This window comes from Xiphophorus hellerii, chromosome 14 (assembly GCF_003331165.1).
Source record: "Xiphophorus hellerii strain 12219 chromosome 14, Xiphophorus_hellerii-4.1, whole genome shotgun sequence".
Taxonomy (NCBI): Eukaryota; Metazoa; Chordata; class Actinopteri; order Cyprinodontiformes; family Poeciliidae; genus Xiphophorus; species Xiphophorus hellerii.
In genome coordinates this window covers 22,435,750-22,448,188 of record NC_045685.1, presented here as the reverse complement: position 1 = coordinate 22,448,188, position 12,439 = coordinate 22,435,750, and the positions used below count along the sequence as shown (strand labels likewise).

At 36.6% G+C, this 12,439-nt stretch overlaps 1 protein-coding gene across 2 annotated transcripts; it reads right to left on the bottom strand.

Moving 5' to 3' along the window:
* Positions 1 to 407: 407 nt before the first annotated feature.
* LOC116732470 (zinc finger protein 638-like) lies at positions 408 to 10,613 on the bottom strand. 2 transcript variants are annotated; one of them, XM_032582673.1, is made up of 11 exons: positions 10,524 to 10,613; positions 7,739 to 9,127; positions 6,969 to 7,030; positions 5,172 to 5,210; positions 4,093 to 5,071; positions 3,398 to 3,459; positions 2,485 to 2,523; positions 2,145 to 2,396; positions 1,832 to 2,067; positions 1,285 to 1,320; positions 408 to 621 (listed from the first exon to the last, which is right to left on the bottom strand). In XM_032582673.1, exons 2-11 carry the CDS (start codon positions 9,053 to 9,055, stop codon positions 479 to 481), a joined length of 3,165 nt encoding a protein of 1,054 aa, XP_032438564.1. In that variant the 5' UTR covers positions 9,056 to 9,127; positions 10,524 to 10,613; the 3' UTR covers positions 408 to 478. The 2 variants fall into 2 exon arrangements, with proteins under 2 accessions (XP_032438564.1, XP_032438565.1); XM_032582674.1 differs by lacking the exon at positions 1,285 to 1,320.
* Positions 10,614 to 12,439: the final 1,826 nt, after the last annotated feature.

The following is a 12,439-nucleotide window of genomic DNA, read 5'->3' as shown; positions in this document are numbered from 1 at the left end:
AGTGAGAAGGCAGAGGAGCTTTATTTTTTTTCACATATTACTTGTTTATTGTACTGTCACAACAGTTTCAACAAATATGTAAAAATCATTTTTTTTATTTTTATAAAAGTTACATACTGCAGCTTTAATGGAGGAATGTTATTGAAAAAGCTTCTTAAAAAGACAGAGGCCCAATTTCAAGGTGTTAAATTACAAAGTCGAATTTCTTTTAAGCAATATTTGACATATAATTTTTATAACTGAAGGTAACATAATTACTTGATTGTGCTGTAAAATGACACTAAGTGGATGGATAACACATATTAACCCTTTAATAATATAATTTCTCATGTTTTTCATTTGTTCAGAGCAGTTTATTGTTGCTTCAGTAGTGAATAATATCTAGTGAGGATCAAGGTGACACCAGAATCCTTTCACACATATATTTTATTAAACTCTTCGTTATAAAACACAAAAATAACTGTATTAATCCCTCCCCTCAACACCGATCCAACACAGATTTGCCAGCATTGTTCTTCTTCCCTTTAATATGGGGCTTCGTGTCCAGCTCCTTTGCTTGCTCCAGCTTGGCGTCACTGCAGGATGGCGAAGAGTATGTCGAACAAATCCTGTCAAGTGCCGCTTTCAAAAAAGATTTTATGCAAAAAGGACAAAGAAAAACAAAGAAACAGAGTCACAATTCTGATTTTCACAAACCTCATCCTTCTGTTCCACTTCAACCAATTAAAATTCAAGCAATTATCTTTTTTATTGTGGGCAACTGCCCACATCAAAAACTGCCACTGTATGTCTGTTTTCAAAAAATGTATAAGAAAATGTTTTGTTGTCTAAAGCCCAGCATGACTTAAGATTCTCATTTTTCCAGGTTTTTATATTCAAGAAGCTATCAAGGAAGCCATTTTGTTTTAAACGTTAATTTAGAAATGTCTATTAACTTCTTATGAACCTTTTGCCATGAGGAGACTTGGCCTCATCCAGCCGAGTGACCGGTGTAATTTGTGCAAGAAAAATTTTGAGCTCGTTCACATAGATGTGCAGATGCATTATCAGCACAAGAAACCTGAAAATGCTCAACTTTTGTTTCTGTCGCGGGAAACTTTCACGTTTTACTGTCGGTCGTCGTTTCCCATGTGACCCAAGTAACACTCTGCCAGTGAGAGGCTTTTAGGTCAAAAGAGGCAAACTACTTATATATAATCAGATTTACTTGAATAATTTTGGGGAAAAAATACTTTTAGGAGTATTTTTACTAAATTGTACTTTTTACTTATGATGTATTACTACTTTTCCTTGAGTAAAACTGCTGGATTTTTCTACCCACTGAAGGAAAAACAAACATGATTTAACCAAAAATTAACCAGCCACAGACACACACCTGCAGATTTTGTTAAAATATCATAAGTTCTGTAATGAAAAAAATGAAAAAAGATTTGGAAAAATGTTTCTTTTGTCTGATTTTGTTATTTCATAATTATGGTATTTATATTAATTAACTTTACGTTTTGGTCCGTCTGATGGTGTAATTTTTAAATATGAAATTGATAATCTGATCAGTTACTCAGTACTTGAGTAGACTTTTTACCAAATACTTTAATACTCTTATTTGAATAATTTCATCGATGGGTACTTTTTACTTTTACTTGAGTAAAAATATATTGAAGTTGTGCTGCTTCAACATATTTTACATTTTTTAGCTACTCTACCCACCTCTGAAGATAGGTAGAGTGATTAATCTGCATTACGTAATATTAACGAATTAAACTTTTCAGGCGCGTTAACGTTGACAACCTTACAAATAAAACATATTTTCTTTGCTCTGCTGGTAAAATACCTGATTTTTGTAGTAGATTCCTTCCCCATGATTTCTCACAACGAGGACCTGAACTCTCTTTGGACAATCGGCTCTTATGATCTAGCTTCTGTTTCTCATTGCTCCGTCTGGGTGATGAAGACATTTTCCCGTCTTTCCTCCCGGAGGACGACCGTCTGTCATGACTCCCTGAATGTGAGCGACAGGGAAGGGAGGACGGCTTTTTGAGACGTGGAGACCAAGAAGGAGATGGAGACCTAACAGAGAAGAAGAATGTGGCTCAGGCGGATTTATTGATAATAAATTGTTTCTGCTTTACTTTCTCCTGACAAACCTGCGGGTGTATCTACGGTTATAAGGTGATCTGGACCGAGAGCAGGACGGAGACCGAGACCAGGAGCGGGACTGGGAGCGGGACGGAGACCGAGACCAGGAGCGGGACCGGGAGCGGGACCGAGAGCGGGACCGAGAGCGGGACCGGGACCGAGAGCGGGAGCGAGAGCTGCTCCTTCGACCCAATGAGCCGTAATACTGATGGAGGTTACTGTCGATGGAACTGAATGTCGATGGACTTTCAGCTTCAGCACTAAAATTATGATAATGATGATTTAAAACAAAACTGGAAATTCAAAGGATTCAAGGTTTACTTCTTGTTTAAAATAGAGGGATTTTACCTGAGGATTGGTAGAACATCCCCATCCCAATGTGGATATCTGTGGAACAAGGAGAAGAAAAAAAAATCAAAAGTTCTTCTCCTTTCCTAACAATGTTCGTTGGATCCATGAGTCACTAGATGAGACAGCTAAGATGCTTTAGCTTAGCATAAACAGCTGTTACCTATGTAAAAGGATTTGGGCCACTAAATCCTCCTGCTGTCTTTTCGCCTTGTTCGCGGTCTGGCACGTGATCAATTTTACGAGTTTTTGTGTGTGTGTGATTTTGGGAACTGACGGTCTGACGGAAACCCCAGACCTCTGCTGCCAACCGTGACGTCTACCGCGCTCCTCTTTAAATTTGAAGATCCCATGTTAATCTGAAATATGTCTACTTTCATCAGACTTTCATCTGAGAATTCTGACTTTTCTCTGACAATTTTGGCTTTAATTTGAAAATTCTGACTGCAATCTTAGAATTCTGACTTTAATTTTAGAATTTCAACATTAATTTAATTTTAATTTGACAATTCTGAGTTTAATAAAAAAGATTCCAACAGTCTGAGATTTCTGACTTTTCTTTACAAATTCTGCTTAATATGAAAATTCTTACTTTTCTGTGATACTTCTGAATATAATTTGAGACTTTTGACTTTAATCCCAGAATTATTTACTTTAATCTTGCCAATTCAGAAAATATAAATAAGTTTGGTAATCTTATATATCCTAAAACAGAAACTTTTAATTATTAATGTCAAACAGTGAGAAAAACTATTTTTGTGCTTTTTTATATATTAAGTATCTGAGTTCAACCGTTGATTTGGTTTGAAACACCTGAAATGTATTCATCATCTTGCATGAAGAAATGAAGCACAGTAAAACTACAGATATTTTTATTTATTAATTTTAAAAAAGAGTTTAGGAGAGGACCTACTGTGTCCGGAGGATTGTGCAGCTCTCCAGGTGAAAGCTGGAGTTCTGGTGTGACAGCCAGTCCTGGGAGCCAGAACAACAGCATATTTACAAATATTCAACCTAAATCAAAATCAGTTATCTCTGACACTATTTAAACAGTGTGAGATTTTAATACTAGAGTGCTTTAGATATTAAAGTATTCACACTCCTTGTCGGTTTTCTATGTTTTGTCACATTCCAGCCACAAACCTCAAATTGAACGTGGCTTTATTTAATATACAAACACAAAGATGAGACAGCTAAGATGATCTTAGCTGTCATTAGTATATAGCTAAGTAGTATACTTCATAAATGTTTATCTATTTGTTCAACCTCTCTGTACACACAAACGAATGTCCTGGCACCATGTTTAATTCCCAACAGGAAGCCGTTGTTGTTTTGGCTAGTAGAGTTTATAATCTTTTCCCTACACTGCCCCCTATGGGTGTGGCATGTTTAAAACAATGCCCAGTAGTGTAGTTCAGGGGGTTCAAGTGGATGATTTATTTTTGGAACGTTTTTTGCCGTATCGCTACGGTGCTGGCCGCCATCTTGTCTTCTGTGTTGTTTCGTGTTGCTAGGATACGAACAGCCGTTGCCGTTCTCAGCTCTCGTTGCTTGTTCAATAAAAAAACTCAGCAATAAATGTATCAGACGAAGCTAACGTTCACTCACCTCCATGTGGAAGCACTTCTTGTTACAGATGGAGCAGGTGTGTGGGAACCTTGTCGGCGTGACTCCTATATAGTCTTTAATCATGGCGAGTGTTGGCAGATGGTTGGAAATTAAGGTCTTAACAGGCGGTACTTTGATCGGAGACAGTTTTGCATATGAAACAGCACACGGTAAAGCTTTCCTAGTTTTACATGTTGCTTTAATGTTATGCTTCAGTTTAGCTTTCTTCTTCAAGACTTGCACTCTTTTTTCTTGACCTTTAACCTTTGAACTGCAGGGTTTTTTGGATTTGGACATCAGCTTCAGAGCAGATTGAGGAATAACTGTTTTAGAATTGAGCAGCTGGGTGTATTTCTGTGTTGGTTTGTCGCATTTTTCCAGTGGTGACTCTTTCCTACCAGTGGGACTTGGATCATCCTCAGTGGTCGTTTCTATTGTGTCGCTAACAGTACCATAATTAGCAGAACGTCTGTAGTCAATCACTTTAACTGGCTTTAGAGGACCAGGATGCGTTTTATCCGGACCTCCAGGTTTGTCGTTTTTGGGTTCGGGAGGGTTTTCTGCAGCTCGTTTCTTCTTCCGCAGGAAAATCTCACGTAAAACCAGATGTAGATTTTCAGAAGTCAGCTGATCCTCGGGGTATGACTCTAGTTCTTTTAGGTCCTCTTTGTCCAGTCCAAACATGTTTAGGACTTCGGCAGCTGATTCTGGAGTATACCTGGCAGAAGTTTCTGGTTCTGGATCAGCTTCCCCCCCCACAGACGGGTCAGTTCTGGATCGCTGTTCTCCTTTATCCCCAGAGGAGCTGACCATGCTGGACCTGCGGCGTTTTCCCGTCGGTCTTTGATTAGACCCTGAACTGCGGGAGCGAGATCGTGATCTCTGACTCTGGTGATCCCGCAGGTTGTTGGACTCCTTGTTGCGACCATCAGCTTTTACCTTTTGCTGTTTCAAACTCTTAGAATCTTTTTCTTTATTTCTTTCACCAATAAAAACAAAAAGGAAAGAGAAATGAGGATCAGATCAGTAAAAACTGCAATCTGCTGTTGATTGCTTTTGTCTCGGATGCAGAAGTTTACCTGGGAAGTGGTTGGATCTTAGCAACCCACTCAGGATATCTGTGGAATCAAAAATACTAATTTAGCACAAGGAAGAAGAACCATAAAAAACACAGTACAAAACAATTCAACTCCTAAATCTAAAAGTACAACTGTCTACAAAAAAATATTAACCAGTTGGATGTTTTACCATTTTTATTACTTTAAAAATTATAATCAATAAAATGTGGATTTTTTAACCAAAAATAGGGTTCATACTACAGATGAAACTTATAAATTAAAAGTTAAATGAATTAATCTAAAGTTGATTAAGCTTATAAATTGACTAACGATTAATTGATAAGCAGCCATTTTGTTAAAAACTCCAGGTTTCTCGTCTTTTCATAACAAAGGGTTAAATTTTTCATAATATGCTGAAGAAATTGTTGAAATGTATTTATGTTTCTTATAAATACATCTGAACTTGTTTCAAAACAAGAAACATAAAAATATTTTAACATTTTCTTGAATGAGCGCCGTATTCTCTTCGGTAACAATAAACTATCAGTCATTTTGAATTGAACTGAAAACCTAAGGAGCTTATCGAGTGTTTATATTTCCAAACAAAACCGCATAAAGTGCATTTTGCTCCGTTTGGACAGTTTCTCTCTCCGCCATCTTTGTTTCTGTATAAACGGCTGACCGGAGGCGCCCTCTGCTGGATGGCGGCCAAACTACAACACTAAAAGAAGGTCGACTGGGGCTAGTTTTAATTTAATAAATCATTAATCGACAATTAATCGTTTGTAGATTTTTCTTACAGTTTATATTCAACAGCAGGGATAAGGTAAACTAAAATATAACAAAATTTAATATTTTGAATTATCATTAAGTAATTGAGCCATTAGGGAAAATAAATATTCATTACATTGAAACAATCCAAACAAATTGTGTTAAGGTAAATGACTAATATATAATATTCAGCTTCTGCATCACAAAGCTGGAACAAACTTTCAGAAAACAGCAAAACAGCTGAAACACTGAGCTCCTTTAAATCTAGACTAAAGCTACCTTGTTGCTGAATTGTGCCAATCAAACTTGACTGATTGATACAAATAAAATTACAAAAAAAAATTCTGGCTTTTAGCAAATAAAAATAATGTTGGTAATCCTAGCTTTGCTAAAAATGTTGCTTCTCTTGTTTTAGAGAAGCAACATTTTTCTAAAACAAGAGAAGTTTATTCTTACGTAACTTCACACAGTAAGAAAAAATATGTTTGTATCTTTTTATTAGGTGTATGAAAATATCTGGCTTCAGTTGTAAAAAGGCTTTTAAACTAACATCAGATTGCACTATATTACCAAAATGTGTAGTTTGAATATCAAGCATTTTCAAGGAGTTTGTGCTTGAATTACAATTATGTGTTTTCAAGGTTTGGAAAGTTCTTGATTTGTGTATAATCTGAGAAAAGGTTACTGAAAAAGTATCAGTCAGGTGATGGATGCAAAATAAATTCTGACTGGAGTTCAACTGGAGTTCAGTTAAATGCATCACTTACTTCATATATTTTAATTAATTTTTGATAGCACCTTCAGTGCTTTTTTGTTAAATTTTTTTGGGGGTCAAAAACAGCTAATTTTGTTGCTCATGGTTGATTTGTGCAAGTAATAAAAAAGGTAATAACATCCAAGGAGGTGAATAGTTTTTATAGGCACTGCATGGAAATCTCCAGGGGAAGGAGGAAGTTAGTTTCTTGCCACAACAAGATGTCTACCAATAAATTAACTAAGTATGAGTTCAGATAAAAGTGTCTGAAGGAGAATGAAGTAAAAACTGACTTCAGCTGCAGGAGTATCCGGTTCCCAACGTGGTTCGTTTCGTTCAGGTGGAGGAACCAACGCTTGTAGAGAAAAAAACAACAAAACATTTAAAATTATTTTAATATAGCATTAAAAAAAAACATTATTACTGGACAGTTTTGTCACCAATCTAAGGGAGTAAAATTGAGTGAAATTGGACCTCTAAAGTTAATCTATAATCCAAAATTAATCAGTTTATCTCATTATTTTCTCACTAATGAAAATAATTTCCAAATTAAATGAGAATACAGTCATAATATTATCACAGTAAAGTTTAAATAATACGAGAATAAAGTCGTATTTAAACTTTGAAGTACAATTTTATTCTTGTAATATTATGACTTTGTTCTTATAAAATTATGACTTTATTCTGGTAATATTATTTATTCTCGTACGATTTTTTACTTGTGTTGTTATAACTTCATTCTTAACATTATGACTATTATCCTTGTAATTTCATGACTTTATTTTAGTAATAGTTTATTCTTGTACGATTTTTTTCTTGCAATACGTTGTAATATAGTAGTCAAAGATAATGATTTTTATATCTATAGAAAATCAGGCTTTTTTACATTTTGTACAATAATCGCTACTTCTGATAACCCTTTGTGTTAGAATACATCAATCATAATAAATAGAAAAATAAATAAAATTACATTAATATAAAATGTACTAATTGAACTTAAATAATTCAAATCAATTAATTAATCCAATGCAGCACCAGAATGTAGTTTAAATTAAATTCGTACCCTCAATTTTTTACAGATTACGTTGCAGAGGGAACACCGGTGGGGAAACAACCTCGGCGTGACGCCGTTATAGTCTTCGATCATGGCAAGCGTCGGCTGCTTGCCCTCCGACATTTTCATTTGCTTCAACACCCACTCCCGGACTATCGAAGGCAGTTTGCTTAAAATCGACATCTGGGCTTTACAGTTTTCGCCGAGTGATGCTTTGACAGAAGAACCTTTCTCAGACTTTTTCACTGGCTTGTTCTGTCGACGCTCGTCCAGCTTCAGTTCTGATTTCCGTTTCACGTTTTTCTGCTGCTTTGGCTTCTGCTTTTCAGTTGTTTTCCGTTTGTTTTCAGCGTTACTGTTAGAAATGACGTTATGTGTGGCAGATATTGGGCCCTTTTCCTTTAATCGCTCAGAAGGGTCACTATCTGTTGTAGCCAAAGATGTCTTCTCTGAGGCTAACACAGTTGTACTTTTTTTATCCGGTGGTAGCTCGTCTACAATCCGACTATTGTTGTTCTTTGTAGCTAGCGAAATCTTCTCTGGGACTAACGCCGATGTACTTTCTTTATCTGGTGGTAACTCATCTAATTTTCGACCATTGTTGTTCTTTTCTACATCTACAGAACTAGAGTCCCTGACTTTGCTTGGCTTCAGGATACTTTTTAGTTTAGGTTGGGGTTCAGAAGACTTTCCTTTTATTTCTATCTTGCTAAAAATCGGATGCAAGATGCAGGACAGTTTTTCAGGATTGACCTGCTTCAAAATGTGGGGGTCGAGTTTTTTCAATCCGTCTTCGAGGCCGAAGCTCTGAAGAATCGCAGCGACTGGTTCTCCGGTATGTTTTAGATGACTGATCTCAGACGACAAAATAAATCTGCCTGGAACTGGGTTTTCATCGTCTCCTAACCCTGGAATGGACGGCGTGTCGTCTTTCTGTTCACCAGTCACAACCTCCAGTCTGCCATCAGAACCAGACGGAAACTCTGGTGGATTGTTGTTAGTATTTGGTTTGAAAATGTGGAGCCAGTCCAAGGAGAAATCACCAAAATCAGGACCTACATGGGATGTTGATGGCCTTGCAGAGGAGGAAGGAAATTCATTTCTTTCACTAAAGTAAGCCGTCCAGTTCATACCACGATGTTCCACACGTTTGACACGGTCTACCAACTTATTATTATCCGATTCAGATGTGTTTTGAGCTGGCAGGTAGTTGTCAAGAGATGAAGAACCAGAAAAAGTCAACCTGGATGCAGCTCCAGGATTAGAAAATCCCTTGGGAAGTTTTTTCGCTGATGGTCCATTCTGGTTCTGGGTGGATTGAGACATGATGTAAGCAAACTCCAGATCTTCAAGTTTTTCCAAACGAGATCAATCCGGAGAAAAACACGCTCATTAGGCCTAAAATCAAAAGAAAAGAAAATATATAAGAGTCAAAATGAGAGCAAAAAGGCAGGCTTGTCACGACAGCAAATTCTGGATGATAAATTGTCCCAGTAATTTTTGCGATGAATGATAATGTTGTTGTTTTGAGACCATTTTCAAGTAATATAATTGTAGTGGAATAATAATCCAAGAACATATCCTAAAAGATTAATAAACTTTAAATTCTAATAAATATTTAACACTGCACTGGAAGACATTTTAACTATCCAAAATAAATAAACAAAACAACAGAAACAACAAATAAAAAGAATTATGAAGTCTGAAAACAAATTTCTAAAACAGGGAAAGGAGAAAAACAACAAACCATGCGAATTGAAATTAGTGAGATCGTTTTAATTGATCATGGAATTAATTAATGTCCCACAAACTCTCACATGGTGCTTCATTTTCAGCCACCTTCCCTCCTTCCACTCAACTTTCCATTAGTACACTTGAATGAAACACAGAACGAACAGCTAGCATCTCTAGGAATAAACATTTGTGGGCACAACATGACATTTCTGCATTAAAACTCCCATTTTATTAGTTTTGTTATATTTTGAATTTCTGATTAACTGAATTTATGATTTCTAATCAGCTGTAAGCCGAAAATCATCTAAATTAACAGACATAAACACAGGAAATGTAGCACTCAATGTGCACTTTTTGAATTACTGAAATAACTTTTCTAATTATTTGAGGTACAGCTGCATATAACTCCTTCACTATATTAAAGAATAATAATATGGTGCAAGTTCGATGTAATTTGCCAGGTTTCCTTTGATAGACAACTTTTACTCAACTTAAACAATAAACTTTACTCAATTGTTTGATAACTAGAGTCAGAATGCTTGTTTATAATGTGCATTTTTGACGAGATGTGTTGTGAATTATTGTATTATAAATAAAATACATTGAATTAACGCTCAGAAATTAAAACGTAAAACCTAACTACCAGTTTAGCGGAAGAAACTCCGAACACGTGTTGATAACGGATTCATTTCTGACGATAAATGTGACACTTTATCGTTCAAAACACAACTTTGCTCAACTCCAATGCTGGGAAACATTCTGCAAAATCCTTTCCAGTCATTACGAAGGACAAAAAACCTCATGTAAGAAAAGAGGATTTATCATAAGTCAGAATCACTTATATCGACAAAAAAATACGAAAAATTTCAAAATTAAAGCACAGCTTCCTTCAGTGATGTTAGCAGGTTCAAGCTAAGAAGCTATCGTTGCTAACGTTCAGCCGTTAATGACGTCCCGGTAAAATTAACAGACGTTAGCAGGAAATTCTTGCATAAGTAGCATTGTTTTGTCGTTCATTTTGCATTCTAACGGGCTTTGCTGTGCTGGTAACACCGTTTACCTTAAACGGATGAGCCTGGAGAACGTCAGCGGTTCTTCTTCTGCTGCTGCTGCTTCTTCTTCTTTAGATTTTAATGGCAGCCTGCATCCATTATTGTTGCACTACTGCCATCTATTGGATCCTAATATCTATACTTCAAATTCTCATAATGAACCATCAGTATAAGTTTGCAAATAATCATTATATTTATTCTGTATTTGATTATAAAATTCTTGGCAGATGTCTGTTATATTACTTTTCTTAATATTTGATAATGATCTGTCTATATTAATATATTTCCATGTCCATGTAGGTCTCAAAAGCCACATTACTGTTGGACTAAATTCTTTGTTATATACATTAAATGATTTTGCTCTGTCATCCTCAACCCACCCAAAACTATTAATTTGTTCCTTTCCTCTTTCCCAACAGTTTTCTAATACTTTCTTAACTGGATGACCTTCATTATGTCCTTTTAAACTTATCCAATAATTGACCATTATCTGTTGTCTTCTGATACATAATGGCATTTCTCCTGATTCTACTTGTAAAGCGCATACTGGAGTTGGTTTAACTGCCCCTAAACAAATTCTCAATGCTCTAGATCACATGTGTCAAACTCAAGGCCCGCGTGCCACATGTGGCCCGCTACGTCATTTTATGTGGCCCTCTCCCCCCCCACCACCACAGTTTTACAGCCCCATTGATTGACTTAAAATAGGTTTTGAGCACGAATTGACTACAAACTACATCTCCCATAATGCCTTCCGATTCTTACCAGCCAACATTATGGCTTCTCGCCACTAGAGTGCAGCAGAGTCACCTCAAGCTGATTATTAATTTTCCCAGCGAATAAAACTGAAGCATCGGGCCGGAGCCCCTCCTCTGCTTGGTTCGGCCGCTGGAGGTTGATGTCGGGAGAGCAGCAACTCAGAGAAAAGTTGGAGGTTTTGGTGTGAAAGGCGAACAATTGAACACAACAAACAAAGAAGGCAGTAGGAGCTGATTTGGTGGATCACATAAGCTGTGCATTGACTGTAGTAGCATGGCTTCTACATCAGGAGGAAATAGTGGAAAGGAAATGGAGTGGATGATATCGAGGTCAGCAAAAATGAAAAGAGCAATCAGAAAGAGACATGAAAGGGCAAGAAGTTGGTCGGATGAAAGTGAGCCAGGAGCGGAAGGCAGTAAAAGGACAACAATAAATCAAAGAGTGAGTTCACGGGAACAAGATAACAGTAAATCAGAAGTGGAATACAAAGTTGTGGTGGAATTTCAGCAAGAAAGGGGTTATATTCATCCGATAAAGATAACCAAAGCAATAGAGGAAGAGATAGGGAAAATTAAAACGGCCAGAATCATGAACAACAGAAAAGTGATAATTCAAGCTATCAGTGAGGCACAACAACAGAAGATAATCAAAATGAAAACTCTGATGGGAGAAAGAATTAAATCATATATACCAGGTTATATGGCAAGGTTGAGAGGAGTAATTTCAGGAGTTCCACTTGAAATGACAATGGAGGAGGTGAAGAATGAAATCAAAGGAGGGAAAATAACAAATACCATCAGGATTAAAAGTAGAAGAGAAGGGGAACTCAAAGATACTATGGCTGTGATATTACAGTTTGAAAACAAAATGCCAGAAAATGTTCAGCTAGGATTTATGAACTATAAAGTTAGAGAATACATCCCGAAACCGCTCAGATGTTTTACCTGTCAAAGAATGGGACATGTTGCAAAAGAATGTAAGGGAAAAATTAGATGTGCAAGATGTGGAGGTCCACATGAATTTGGAAAGTGTGACAAAGATGCTAAAATCAAATGCTGTAACTGTGGAGGTGATCACAGTGCAGCCTATGGTGGATGTATAGTTCAAAGGGAAGCTAAAGAAGCACAGAAAATCAAGATAACAGAAAAAGTTTCATATGCAGAAG